Source organism: Grampus griseus (genome assembly GCF_964374135.1).
Source record: "Grampus griseus genome assembly, chromosome: 8".
In the NCBI taxonomy this organism is placed as follows: domain Eukaryota; kingdom Metazoa; phylum Chordata; class Mammalia; order Artiodactyla; family Delphinidae; genus Grampus; species Grampus griseus.
In genome coordinates, this window is record NC_139002.1 from 8,043,041 (window position 1) to 8,058,083 (window position 15,043).

Consider the following 15,043-nt stretch of genomic DNA (forward strand, 5'->3'; position numbering starts at 1 on the left):
TTCATTAGAGCCCCACGCTGTCCAGGATAACCTTGGCAGACTGCGTGTCCTAGGGAGAGCCGTGTGAGGTTGGGAGAATCACAGCCTTGCCCGGCTGCCCCAGCTCAGGCAAGGAACGAGGTGGGAGAACGTGCCCACAGTACTTCTGCCCCTCATCCAGCCCTGGGAAGAGTAGTCACTCTCTCCCGTGTAAGCCCCAATAAAAATTCAGCACAATTTTTGGAACGTTCATGATATTGGCAAGCTTCCCCTCACCTGTGTTTCAGAGTCAAGGCTACCAACAGCTGCAAATGGCAATGCTGGGGTTGAAAGTATGTCCCAGCCTCTCTCCCAGCAGAGGTCCAGGAGAAACAGACAACGGAGAGAAGGCTTGTCTTCCACCCCTGCCTATTCTTCTGGCTTCTCTGTATTTCCAATCCTGGTCCAAAGGAAGGAGATTGACCTCTTTCCATCCCAACAGGGCTCTAAGCCTGTGCAGACCTTGACAGGAGTTAGACGTGCCACCCGAGGCAGTTGCCCCCTATACTCCCAGCCTGGAGCAACCGTGTCCCTCTTAGTCACATCAACACCTGTAACTTTCCAGATTTGCAGATGAGTTCTCAGGTCAACACCCAATGAGAGGACACGTAGCGAAAACCCTTCTCCCACTGCCTGAGCCATAGTGATGCTCAGTAAGTGTGAGTGAATCCCACCTCCTTCCGCCAGACGCAAGGATCCAACTACAACCAGGGCATCTTCTCTCTTCTCCTGAGTGATTCCGGGCCCCTCTCCACAAACATATTTACAACTGAGCTCACTGCCCTCCCCCAAACCTGCTTCTTCCCCTGAGACAGCAGTGGTTCCAGTAGTCACCCATTCACCCCGTTCTGCAGGCCAGGGAGAGGGGGGCCTTTAGCCCTCTATCCTCCTCGTCCCACAAGTGCTATCAACTCTACCTCCGTTGGTTCCTAAATCCATTTCCTTCCTTCCACGGCTGCCGCTTCAGCCTGAGCCCTTAGGAGCAAAACCCTCCTCCTCAGTCTTCCTGCCTTCAGTTTATCCTTCCTCATCCACCCTCCTCACTGTGGCCACTGTGATCATTCTCAAACTCAGACCTGAGCCTGTGGGTCAAAACCAGTAATGGGGGCTTCCCTGGTGGTGCAGTGGTTGAGAGTCCGCCTGCCGATGCAGAGGACACGGGTTCGTGCCCCGGTCCGGGAAGATCCCACATGCCACAGAGCGGCTGGGCCCGTGAGCCATGGCCACTGAGCCTGCGTGTCCGGAGCCTGTGCTCCACAACGGGAGAGGCCACAACAGTGAGAGGCCCGCGTACCGCAAAAAAAAAAAAAAAAAAGAGTAATGATTTCTCATTAGTGCAAACTTCTTACTGTGCATCCCAGGGCCTGACGCAGCTGGACCTACCACGTTCTCTCGATACACATCCTACGTGCACAGAGGCCACGCGCCCATCACACCAGGCTCGCAGTGAGAGGGCATGCAGGACCCTGTGTGCTTTCCTCAAAGCGTCCTGTTCATTCTCACAAACAACCCAGCAAGCGTGATTTCCATCCTATGGGGAAAGTGAGGTTCAGAGTAACTAAGAAATTTGCCCAGGGTCGCACAGCTGTAACAGCACAGCCAGAGATCACACCTGGACCATGTGACGTCCGTGCTTTTATTCCCTGAACGCATTCTGACCTCCTCGCTTTCCTTACGCCGTCCCCATCCCAGGGAACGTTTCCTCCTTGCCCTCAGCTTGCTAACCCTTCCAGGCCATTTCCAAAGCCAGCCCTTCGGCAACTCCTTTCCCCATTCTCCCAGAAGGAAAAATCTTTCTTCCTTGGGACTTTCTTTTTTTATTATTATTATATAAGTTTCAGGGGAACACATAGTGATTCACAATTTTTTTATTATTATTAGTTTATTTATTTATGGCTGCACTGGGTCTTCGTTGCTGTGCACAGGCTCTCTCTAGTTGCGGCGAGTTGGGGCTACTCTTCATTCCGTTGCGTGGGCTTATTGCAGTGGCTTCTCTTATTGCGAAGCATGGACTCTAGGCGTGCAGCTCTCAGTAGTTGTAGCACATGGGCTCAGTAGTGTGGCTCGCAGGCCCTAGAGCGCAGGCTCAGTAGTTGTGGCGCATGGGGCTTAGGTGCTCCGAGGCATGTGGGATCTTCCTGGACCAGGGCTCAAACCCATGTCCCCTGCCTTGGCAGGCAGATTCTTAACCACGGCGCCACCAGGGAAGCCCTAGTGAGTCACAATTTTTAAAGGTTATACTCCATTTATAATTATTAAAGAATGTTGACTCTATCCTCTGTGTTGTAGAGTACATCCTTGCAGCTTACTTACCTTATCCACAGTAGTTCGCACCTCTTAATCCCCTACCCCTCTCTTGCCCCTCCCTGCTTTGCTCTCCCTACTGGTAACCAAGAGTTTGTTCTCTGTATCTGTGAGTCTGTTTCCGGTCTGTGATATTCTTAGGACTTTATACCTCACTTGCGGCACCTTTTATTTTAGTTCCCTGTGCACGTATTTGTCGCCTCCAGACACTAAGCTCCTTGTCGTGCAAAATACATCAGTCCCTCCTCCGCATCCCCACACCTGGCCAGGGGTCTTGGAGATTGATGGGGTGGGACCTGCCCCTGTGTGTGGCCAACGGCACATCCCTGGTACCATTACACCCCGTAATGATCCGTCTTATTATTAGTCAGGGGGCTAGGACATAACCCCATAACCCCCAATTCCGCTCCCCTGAGTAGGTCACAACAGGGCATTCCAGAAATTGCCCCAAACTCATTGTCCTGCATTAAGAGCTGGCCCTGTGCTGAGCCACAGGATAGCAGCAGAAGTCAAGACTTGGGCCTCCAGGCACGGTCTGAGCCACCTGCCCTGGTCCTTTCCCACCTGCCTGGCACTGCTGGTGTCAGCTGAGCGCTGGGCTGGCTCCTGCCTCCCCTCCCTTCCACCCATCTGTTCGCTTCTTGGACCCTGTGCAGCTTCCCTTAATCTCATAAGAGGCAATTTGCGTGCTCCGGGCTGGGAAAAACCTGGCAACAAATAATCCCCGGTACAAGTATTCTTAAGCCTTCCCCAACTGGTCACTAATAGCAGAACAGACGGCGACATTTGCGCCTTTTCTGCATGGTTGACCAGGTAGCTCTGGGAGGCTGAAACCAGTAAAGGCAGGGCTGCAGGAGGCTCGGATGCTCACCGCTCTCACCCGCATGACTCATGGGAAGAAGCAGGTTCTAATCGGTCCAACTTCACATTTGCAAAGCCTCCTTTCCCATCCCTGGGACCCCTCGTGGCTCCGGTTTTAATAGTCCTGGGCTCAGGAAAGACTCACGAATAGTGATGAAAATTAGAACAAACCTTTATGAAACACCTTGTGTGTGCCCAGATCATTTACACACGTGGCCCCTCAGCCTCACGGCAGCTTGCAAAGTAGGTGTGTCACCCCCATTTTATAAATGGGGAAACTAAGGCTTAGAGTGGGTGAGGCATGTGCCCCACATCATACTGCTAGTGACAGGGCTGGAGTTCCTTCCCAGGCCCGCCTGGTTCTGTGTTTTTTCCACTGTCCAGGACCCAGACCCTGGCAGGTGACCCGTTAGGCACTCAAAGTGGGTCCCTGAGGCTACCCGTCACTCACACCTTTGCTTGTAGTTTCCCTGCCACAGAAGGACATCTTTCTTCCATCACATCCCCGTACCCTGATTCCTCCTCCAGGAAGCCCCTCTGTTTCTTCTCCCCACCCCTACGCTTGCAGCAGGCCTTTCTTAAAGCCCCAAAGAACTTTACGTGACCCCTTGAGGAGACCCATCACCTTCTCCCTCACGGTCTAGCAACTTGGGTCAAGTGCAGCCGTGCACAGACTCTCAGTAAGTTTCGCTGAATGTCCTGGGAGTTGCAGCAAGCAGGACTTCAGCCGGGCTGCCCCCGCATTCAGGAACAGGGATGGCAGTGACGCCCCCCCAGGGCATCACAGGAGTCCTCACTCCACCTGCTCCTGGACCCCAGGGCATCCTCGGGGCATCACTCAGCCTCTCCCTCCTTGCCCTTCCCTCCCCGCTGAAGGAGCAAGTGAGGGTGGCTGTGCACTGGGCTCCACAGAAGCCAGGCAAGCTTACCAGGTGGCCCTGACATTCCTGTCCAGGTCTGGCTGGGATTAACGCTAAGGGCAGTGGTCACCTCCCCTCCACCTGCTACTGGAGCAAAGGCCTGGCCAAAGTGCCCAGAGAGACGGGAGGAAGAGGGTGAGCACACTCCACACCATCTCCCGACGGGGGTGCAGGGGATATGGGGACATCAGCACCCCTGCTCCCCGCATCAGGCCTCAGTGCAGAGTTTGCCCCGAGGCTGTCTCTCCTGTTACACTAACTAACCCCACACCCCTTGCTCTCTGCACTAGTGCATGCGGACCCCACAGAGAGCTGCCTCTCATACCAGCATGGGACCAGCTGACCACCAGATCAGTGACTGGGGAGAGGCACAGACTCAGATACCTGTAGGTGTGGCCACAGACTTACGACACTGCAGTACCAGAACGTGTCCGCAGAAGACCTGGGGTTGACAATTATCGGAGGAAGGGATGGGTGAGCGCCATGGTCCCTCTGAGCCTGGCAGGGAGGACCCCGGCCACCTTGGGTGTGGCTCGCTGGGCCCTCTTTCTGCCTGTTCCACACACACACACACACACACACAGGCACAGCCAGAGTCAGGCCGCAGCACCACGAGCTCCTGGAACCATAAAGCCTTAAAGATTGTCCAGACCACAGTCCCTTCCAGGGGTCTCTACAGTGACCCTGACAGCAGAGGGAGGCCTTGGCCTTCTCAGCCTACATTTTAGTCCCAGAAAAAATTCCACTACGCCCCCCCGCAGAATTCTAAACCAGGGGCTTTCAAAGATTCTGAAAGAATAAGAAGAGTTTGTTCAAGCAAAATTTTAAGTGGTTGACAAGGAACAGAAGCAGAAAAGGTCCGGCTGGAGAAGGGGTGAGGCCTACAAGTCAATTCATTCAGCCCCCCCCCACACACACACACACACACGTGCATACACCATGGCAGCCAGGCCCCTGGAGCGCGGCTGTAAAGGCATCGCTCAGGGTAATCTGGCCCTTATAACCTCAGCCAGCAAAGTGCCTCTTCCCTCCCCAGGAAGTAACTGGGAATTGCGGGGGGACCTCAGATCGGAGGCCGGGGGTGTGTGAGCTCATAGAGCCTCACGGGGTCTTCAGCGTTTTAAATGTTTTCCTGGAAGACGGTGGGGACCTCCCCGAGCCCGATGGTGACGGTTCACTCCATGCCAAGGTGTGCTGCGGGTCCCCAGAGAAAGACTGAGGCGAGGGGCTGGGCGGTCAGGGGCGGCCCCTTAGGAGAGCCTGGTGGGCTGAAGGAGGTGAGGCAGAGAGCGGGGGGTGGGGCGCTTTGGAGAACAGTCTAGAGAAGTCAGAGAGCGGTGCTGAGCAGAAAGCAGCGGGCAGGGAGCAGCCGGCAGCAGGACAGGTTTGGAGAGAATCTACGCAAGATGCTGCCCAGGAGGTTATAGAAAACGATCATTTGCCTTTCACCTCTCTAGACTGGAAAGCAGGAAGTGAGGGAACCGGTGAGGAGATTCTCTGGACAAGAGCCTGCCCCCGTGGTGGCACGCCGCATCCCCAAGGGCTCCTGAGCCCAAAGAGGAGGCCTCAGGGCCTGTCCCACTGGGCCATCCCTCCACCTCCTCTCCACCCTCTTGCACTGCAGCCTTCATCTCCTCTAGAAGTGACACCTGACTTAGGTTCTGCTTGAGAAAAGCATCTCATTGACTCGAAAGAGAAAAGTGTTTAGTATTTAATGCACAAAAATTAAAAGTATGCTGGGGACTTCCCTGGCCGTCCAGCGGTTAGGACTCCATGCTTCCACTGCCGGGGGTACAGGATCAATCCCTGTCGGGGAGCTAAGATTCCGCATGCCGCCAGGTGCACTAACTACACCCGCCCCCCACATAATTCGCCAACCATGTCCTCTGGGGCAGCTTTATGAGACTATCCAGTGAGCCTGTATCCCTCCAGAAACATTCTTTCCATAGAAATCCAAGGGGATGCAAACGAACACAGTGTGAAAGCCGAAAAGTCTCTCTGAAGCCTGCTAGGCCGGGTCGGGAGACTAGTCCCCCCGAGGCTGGCTCCTACTTCCCTGCCCCCCAGGCTCCCTTCCATCGGCCCCCACCCCAACTCCTGGCTCTGAGGCAGCCTCCAGGGTGAAATAGTGACCGCTTAGTGTCCACCTGCACGCCTGCTTCTGACAACCTCTCCTCCCAGCCCCTCCAGAGCCCAGTTTCCATGGTGACAGCCCCTCTTCTCCCTGGGGCACTGCCACACCCGTCACCCTTGGGCTCCTCACCCTTGCCCCAGCCCGCACCTTGGCCTGGGGATGCTTCCTGCACTCCAGCTCTCCGGGCACCCTGACCAACACCAAGAGGAAGCGGGACTGGGGTGGGGTGGCGGGGAGACCAGCCCAGTTCCCACCGCAGGCCTCCCTATTCAGGGGCATTCTGGGGGCTCAGGCTCCACTGCTGAGAGCCAGCTTATCCCAGCCCCGGCTCTCAGCTGACAACCCGATGCTTCTCTCCGATCACACAATCTTCCGCAGCTACTGCTGCTGTCTTGACACTGTCCTTGCAAGGAAGATGCTGAGACAGAAGAATGCGCTGTGAAATCATCATTAGAGCCTGGAGAAGGAGGCTGGGAGAGGACCGGTCTCCCGCTCACTCATCCTCTCTGCATCCCAGCGTCTCCCGCCCCTCTTCCTCCTCCTGTTCTCCCTCTGCCTTCTCTCCATCTCTCTCTTCCTCTCCACTCCTGCTCTCCTGCTCTCCTCACTCCCCTCCCTCTCTCGCTCCTTCTCTGGTCTCTCCCTCCCTTTCTCCTCTCATCTCTTCCCTCCTTCTCTCTCTTGTTTTGGTGCCAGAAACGGTCTAATTACAACAGGGAACTTGAAGAGACAGAAAGGAAGAAAGAAAAAAAAATCCCACCCCACCACACATAGCTGATGATAATGTCCTATGAAATCTAATTTATAAAGCTCAAATCAGAATAAAAAGTGTTACTCTCACAATTCAGGGCCGATTTGATTTTTAATGAGATCCCTCAGAGACCCAGCCAAGAGCTCATCAGGTTGAAAACTCAGCTACCTTCCCGCCTGCCACAAACTCTCCAGTGTGGACCTCTGTCTCTCCTCCACTGCCATCCCCGGTGCCCCTTGGAGCCACACACCAATGGCTCCCTTCTTAGGGCCGTCTGCTGCTGAGAGCTTGGCCCTAACCATGGTCGAAGCCGCGGGCTCTGTCCCCAAGTTGGACAGCAGCCAGTGTCCAGGACCTCTGTGGCCACCTCTGACTCTCTCCAGGTGAAGGGGCAGCCTGCCCACCAGGTCCTGTGTATCTGCATCTGCAGAGCAGGGGGTAGGAAAGAATACAGGCTTAGACGTCATGAGCCCCAGGTCAAGCCCCACTCATTAGCTGTGTGACCTTGGGCAGGTTACTTTCCCTCTCTGGTCTGGGTGTCTTTACTATAAAATGGGACTAGTCCTGCTCTGAAGTGTAATGACATGGGTACAGGAGGGACAGCACAGGAAGCACAGATGGTACTGTGGGCCGGGAGCTCAGTGGATGTCAATGTCCCATGTCCTGTTGTCCATTCAGCTGTGGCCTCCCAGGGAACGTGGGTCACATCACCCCCCTTCTTCAGCAATCCCTCCAGGATGAGACATAGGGACCTGCATGCAGTAGATGAGAACATGGTCCTTAGAGCCAGAGAGTCTTGGATTCACTGCCCTGGTCCTGCCACTAGATGCTCCCTGGACAATTTAGTTAACCTCCAAGCCTCAATGTGCTGAGTGCCTGTGAAAAGGGGTTAATAAGGCTCCACACAAGTGTTGCGGGGATGTGACGGCCACAGAGAAGGCCCACAGGGCACGTGGTGAGTCACTAACAGGCGCAGCTCCTGTTACTAATGTTTTACCTCCTTGGGCCTCATTTCCTCATCTGAAAAATGGGGATAAAAATAGTACCTGCCTCATAGGTTGTTAGGAGGATGAAAATATTAACAGGCTAATATTTGTAAATCTTGGAACAATGCCTGGCATATTGTACCCAATGTGGGTGTCTCTGTTTAATAAAATATGAACTGCCTACCTTAGATGGTTCAGGGAGGTGTGTATGGGCAGGTGTGGGTTCACACTGATGATTTGCTCCCAGTGACAGAGAGGCTGGTGCAGGGTCTGCTGCAGAAAAGAAAGAGACAGGAGACGATTACCTGCTCACTCAACCCCACCATCCCTCACACTACACCACCCCTCATCCCGCCAAATTTGGCCCTAGTCCCATCCTGGGAATCACTAAAACTATGATATTATTGATATTTCTTGGATTCTCAGGTTTAACCAAAGCACACCACGCCCTACGCCTGTTGCCCTCTTGAAGCACACCCCGCCCCCCCAGAGTGCTTCCAACTGGGGGTCTCTCTCCTGCCTCTGCCCCTTGTGGAAGTAGGCACCAGGAAGTGGCGTTAAGGGGAAAGAGGAATAACACGTGCCAAGTGCAGTAGCACATGGCCCGTTTTGGGGGCTGGAGGATGGCTGGACCACAGCATGAGTGCGCTGGGGATTGATGGGCAGGGAGCCTGCAGCCGGGCCCAGCTCCTGCAAGCAGGGGATGGAGCTGGGGGCAGTGAAGAAGCCGCAGCTGGGCCCCAGGCAGGTAGGGAGGTGCTCTGGGGGTCCTTGTCCCCCAGGGCAGCCTGGGCTCTGCTTCCATAGCTCGAGGGGAAGCCCTTCCGTCAAGTAACTGACCGTTGCATTCGTTTCCTTCCTAGGTCAAGTGTACTCCTTCAGCCAGCAGCCCCAGGACCAGGCTGTGGTATCGGGGCAGCCGGTGACACTGCTGTGCGCCATCCCTGAATATGATGGCTTCGTTCTGTGGATCAAAGATGGCTTGGCTCTGGGCGTGGGCAGGGACCTCTCAAGTGAGTATCCCCAGACCTCCCCAGGAAGGCCTAGAACCCGCCCCTGCCCTACCCACCCACCCACCCCCTCCTAGGGAACCCCATCTCCAGAGGCATTTGGGGATTAAATCTCAGCTTTCATTGCAGATCCCACGGGCAGAGGCAGGCAAGGCAGGCCCTGGGTCCAGGATGCATGGGACTTTGAGGGCCCCTCTGACTCCTGGGGATGAATTATGAGTAAACCCTCAATTCGGGCGGTCAGTCCTAAACTTAACACAGTGTTGCCCTGGAGGGTCCATTCCAAAGTCAAACATGATTCACATAAAGCCAGTTTTCCAGAAGTAAAGTGTTCCTTTTCCTTGGTCCAACATGTGTTCCCCACTTAAGTCACAAGTTAAGTGTTGTTCTTCCCTCCTTCCAACCATTAAAGGGAGCCAAGTAGATTGAAAACGCGAAGGAACCTGGTTGGGTTTAGGGGTCATCATGTGATGGGAAGAAAAGAAAACCAGTGTTTAAAATAAATTCCAAGCCTCGTTCAGCCCACCACCCAGGCTGGTATTCAGCAAAGATGCGCTGGTGGGCTCCCATGGTTGTTGATGGCTGACGTCTGTGCTGCCTGGTTGGTGCCCACGCCCCATCACCTGTTAACTATTGTAAATGTCAACGCTTAAGCCCACACAGACGTTTTTCCAATCCATCCTCTCCTCTGGGAGAAAAAAGAATGAAATCATCCTCCTGGTCACTCACCCATCAGCCATTTTTATTCTCCCCTGAGGAGGGTAGGCATGTGGCTGTTTGCTAGCTTAGCACAAACTGTAAAATGCAGAACGAGGAATGTGGGTATCCCTGTGGTTGGGGAGTATCTGGGGGTGGAGAAGGAGAGAAGAATATGTGTTCAACTGAGAAGTAGCTTGGCCTCTCTCATGGTGTTCAGCTGCAGGAAAATAAAAATCGAAGTGCACTCAGGAACATGATGGTTGGGAAGTTAATATTTTAAAATGTGAGTTATGTCTTGCCAAAAATGTGTATTGAAACATTATAGCAATGGTCAATAGTATCACAGGGTTTGAGTGCTGCAGCCCAGCTGAGCATGGATAAAATACACAATCACATCTCCAAAATATACTGTGCTGCCATAAAATTTAAGTATTGTGGGAACCAGCCAATTTCAGGGACTCTGAACCCCCTTACCGCAGAGGAACTGGGGGAATAATACGATCTTCCCAAACCGAATGCTTCACGCCCCACGAGGCTCTGAGCTGGCCCAGCACTGCTGCTGGTTAAGGAAGCTCTCTGGGTTCCCGGTCAGTGGTTTTCAGCTTCCATCAGGGACTGGGGGCTTGTTGGGTCGGTGAAGAGGAAGCCCCAGGTCACCATGGATGGTTCATAGAAGGGTCATCGCTGCATGGATAACTGACCCTCTGGCATCCACTTCCATGAATGTCTTTCTGGGATCCAGCACTGGGTCCTTCTAAGTGCTGGAAGGCAATGGGATCTGATGAACTGGGATCCGTTTCCTCTCCAACTTGACTCCATTGATAGAAAGAAGGTCAGCCCTCTCCTTGCAGAGCCAATAAACTCAAACTCTTGGTAACGTGTTTTCTCTGTATTTGATCACTTGTCCCAAAATAGCATCATGACAATAATGACAAACGTATGCTCAATAAACACTGTTTGCTTGCCTGATAAGAAAGCGGGTGTAATAGATCTCAGTTCAGTTCAGGAAGTATTTGCCGAGCACCTAACACCGTGGGGGAACTGGGGCCCGTGTTACGGGGTTTCAGCCTGCTACAGCTCTGCCCGCTTCTATTTTAAATATGTGGCCCCATCCAGTCTACCAGAAACGATGCCTTAACTGAAGGCCTCACTACCTTTCTGGTCACCAAAGCTGGAAAAAACAGTCGAAGGAAGTGACTTACAAATACACTCCCTCATACTGATGGAACATTTTTCTTCTAAGAAGCTCAAATATTTCTCAGACATTATCTCATAAATCTACAATCATCCACGGGTAGAAAAAGAAGGCTTTTCCCCTTTATTTGACAGGTAAATAAAATCACAGCTGAGAAAGAAATTGATTCAAACAAATACCCAATCCCAATGCATGGGACCCTGGCTCCTAACCCCAAAAGCCCTTATACCCTCCTCAAAACAGGGACCTCTCTGGCTACCCTACGTCATTGTTATGTTCCTTTAAACTAGCGTTTATAGACTACTTACTGAATGCCAGGTACTTTACATAGATTATCCTATCTGATCTTCACCATAACTCTGTGAGATACTAGCATTGTCCCCACTTTACTGACAAGGAAATGGAAAGGCAAAGGAGTTAAAGTAACTTACCCAAGACAACAGAGCTAGGCAGTGATAGAGCTGACGTTGGAACCCAGGCAATTTGTCTGTAGAACCCAGACTTCCAATAACTTTGCCTCCCCTGGGAGTAGCAAGAGAGTATTGATGCTGTGGAAGGAGCTAGAACTTCCTCAGAATCTGTGCTTCTGGGCCTGTGCTTTGCGAAGATACTGCCAGTCTTTGGGATAGCATCACGGCTCGCTGCCTAATTATGCAAATACAAACAAACCCATCACTGATGTTTTCAGCAGCTTATGAGAGGGGAAGCCTGCTGTTGACGGCTTGCAAGTCAACAAAAACACAAGCTCCGGCCAAGATGCCTGCAGGAGACCAGGGGCTAATCACAGGACAGTGGGATCCAGAGGCTGGGCTGGAGGGCCTGGGGCAGTGAGCCAGCTACGTTGAGGACAGCCGCAGCAGGGTGAGAGCTGGACTAGGACCCACTTCCAGCCCCTCATCCGGCCCCAGGGAGAGCCAACTTAACTTACCCGGGCTCCTTCCCAAAGCCCAGCAGAGGGCAGGCAGGGCAGGCAGGGGGGTGGCCGGGCTCTTGCGGGTACAGCTGACAGCCTTGTAGCATCTCCAGCCAGGCCTGAACAGCTGTGGAGGGCAAGACCACTTGATGGCGTGATGGGGACAATGCTAGTCGTGAAAACGTGAGCCTGAAAGGCTCAACCGCACAGGATGCACCCCAAAAGCATACTGGGGAGTCTGGTGGAGGATCACAGCTACCTCCACTGACCAGAAATGGGTGCTGCTTAACAGCCCACCCCCAGGGAGCCCTGCCCCACCTCTGGAAGACCCTTAGGTTATGGGGGGGTAAAAGGGGCCTAAAAGCACCAACACTTCATCCAGGGTAGAAATCTCCTCTGCAGTATTCCTGACAGGCAATCATCCCATGTATGCTTGAATACAGCCAGTGATGGGGACCTCACTACCACCTCTGGCAGCCCAGATCTTTGTTGGACACCAGTAAATTGTTAACAATATTCTAAAGTATTTCCCCACGTTCATTCTGACCCTTGGTCCTAATGCTGTCCTTGGGAGCTACATGAACACATCTAACCCCCACTAAGAGACTTGGAAGTATTTGAAGAGAGCTATGGCACGTCCCTCTGTCTCTGCTTCTGTCTCTTAAGCACTAGTCTTCTCTTTGAAAGGCCAAATGTGGGCTTCCCTGGTGGCGCACTGGTTGAGAGTCTGTCTGCCGATGCAGGGGACACGGGTTCGTGCCCCGGTCCGGGAGGATCCCACATGCCGCGGAGCAGCTGGGCCCATGAGCCATGGCCACTGCACCTGCGCATCCGGAGGTGTGCTTCACAACGGGAGAGGCCACAATAGTGAGAGGCCCGTGTACCGCAAAAAAAAAAAAAGGCCGAATGTGCCCAATTCCCTCCTCCTATGGCACATTTCTGAGAACTCGCTCTGCCCTAGCGAAAGCCCTTCACAAAGAGGAGCAGTTTGGGGCTGCTGGAGGCTGGATGGGCCTCTGAAGGGAGGAAGGACCCTGTAAGGCACTGGTGGGGGGAAAGCAGAGCTCTGGGAAGAGGACTGATGGAAAACAGGTCCTGCTGGGAGAAACTAAGGAGGTCGAGGGTCCAAGACCCGGGAGAGAGAGGCTCTGCCCGTCCCGGCAGCCACGACTCACGTTGGCATTTACATTCAACCCGCAGAGCATCAGGAAAGCCGCTTAATGATTTATCATTCTCAAGCTTTTATTTCTCTGTTATTCATTGCCCATGGTGTAAGAGGTCCCAAACTTTTAAGTATCCCGAGTGCCTCCTAAGTGTTTAATCAGGCCCTGGGGTTCAGGGGGTCGTAGTAGGAATGACCAGAAAAGAGCCACTTACAGTTCCAAGTGACCAGAGGTTCCTGGGAACTGGTGGGTGGGCCTCGGTTTCTACTTCCTGTCCATCCTGAAACTAAAGTTTTCCCCAAAGTGACTCCTGATCCTTTTCCAAGTTTTTTTTTCCTTCTTCTCTCTCCTTCTGACTCTGTCTTCTCGGTTTGTACATCTCAGCCTGGGTCTCTGTCTCTCTGTGTGTCTCCTTATTAGGATGCATGTCTGCTTTGCAAACCACAGTGCCCAGCGCGCTGCCTTCCAGGGTGACAGCCCGCTGTGTCTGTCCACATTTAGCACCCCTATCTCTGCTGTCTCCTTCCCACTCAATAATAGCTTCCCCAACATTCCTAAACTTAAAACCTACAGTACCCTTGTACACACACACACACACACACACACACACACACGCTGCCCCAGCCCCCTGGGGAAACTCTCTTTTGTGCTCCTTATACTGAGGTCAGGGCCCTGTGCAGTCACCTCCTGCTCTGCCAGCCCCTAGGACCAGCCCCGGCTCGGGTGTCCCCACCATCCCCCGCTGTGCCTGTCTGTCATGCCCGGCTCTCCACCCCCGCCCCAGCCCTCCTGATATGCTGATATGCCTGCCGTCTCCACAGGTTACCCACAGTACCTGGTGGTAGGGAACCACCTGTCAGGGGAACATCACCTGAAGATCCTGCGGGCAGAACTGCAAGACGATGCTGTGTACGAGTGCCAGGCCATCCAGGCCGCCATCCGGTCCCGCCCCGCACGCCTCACCGTCCTAGGTAAGAACCGTCCGTACGCTGGGCTGAGGATGCTATGGGAGGCACCCTGGGCTCAGCTCCAGAAGCCAGGGGCCAGACTGGAGGGGCCTCCCCACTGGACAAAGCCCCCCGGCATCGTCCCACAGGGCTCTGACCACTGCTGCCCCACTGTGTCAGTCCCTCCCCACCCAAAGGGGGAAAATGAAAGTTCCTGCCCTGGACATCAGAAGGCCAGCATCAGCTGACCTCTGACTTTGCCCAACCCCAGCGTGTTTGACTGCCCCTTAGGGAGTTAAAAAGGGCTCCTGGGTGCTTATTTATTGAATCAGGAAGCATGTTCTGCACACATGATCCGTGTGAGGTCCTGTGCTCGGTGACGGAGATCCAGAGAAGAAGGGGACACATCCTCGAGTGCCTTCTTTCTGAATTGCCCTCCCCTGGTGCTGACAAAGCCCCATCTAAAACCCTCCCCTGTCAGACTCAGCATGGAGCTCAGTTCTCTCCATGATTTCAGCGTCCATAGGGACCACCCCGACCCTGCTCCTCCCCATCTTTGCTGCTCCCTGGGAATCCCGGCTCTCTGGTGGAGGCCCAGGCTGCCTACGTCATCCCCAGGAAAAGCCATTTCAGGTTCTTATGCTAAATCACAGCTTTACCCCTTGGTCGTTCTCCATCTTGGCTTCCCAGGAGCCCAGCACCCCTGGGACATCCTCCTGAAGAGGTCCCCGCTCCTGACTCGGGCACACCTGCCTGAGACCAGGGGACGGGCTCATCTACCTCTCCAGCTGCGTCATCCCAGTTTAGAGTTCAGCCCCTGTCAACTGCCTCCTCCGGCCAGATGTTAGCCAGGAGGCAGGCCCTCTGGGAACCACGCCGGCACATAAGTTATAATAGCTCACGTTTGCATAGCGCTGCACAGCAGACCTCTCAGCACCTCCACTTATGTTACCGCGCCTGTTCCGCCGCCGGCCTGCGGGACGGGGACTGTGGTCCCCGGGGGAGGGTCTGAGGCTCAGAGAAGCAAAGGACATGCATGGGGGACGGCACACAGGCAGCCAGAAGAGGGAAGTCCCTCCCACCCCCGCCTCCTGCAGCTGTTGTGAAGTTTGACAACAGGGTCGGCAGCTGGGGTGCTGCCT

At 54.0% G+C, this 15,043-nt stretch overlaps 1 protein-coding gene across 2 annotated transcripts in view; it reads left to right on the forward strand.

Annotated features, from left to right (window-relative positions):
* KIRREL3 (kirre like nephrin family adhesion molecule 3) overlaps nucleotides 1-15,043 on the forward strand; it is a gene marked incomplete at its 5' end in the record, with an annotated part of 537,312 nt that overhangs the window by 438,299 nt on the left and 83,970 nt on the right. For both annotated transcript variants that reach the window (XM_082661165.1, XM_082661166.1), the window contains 2 exons: nucleotides 8,838-8,987; nucleotides 13,776-13,925. In XM_082661165.1, coding sequence (XP_082517291.1) covers nucleotides 8,838-8,987; nucleotides 13,776-13,925 — 300 coding nt within the window. The remainder of the gene's footprint in view (nucleotides 1-8,837; nucleotides 8,988-13,775; nucleotides 13,926-15,043) is intronic.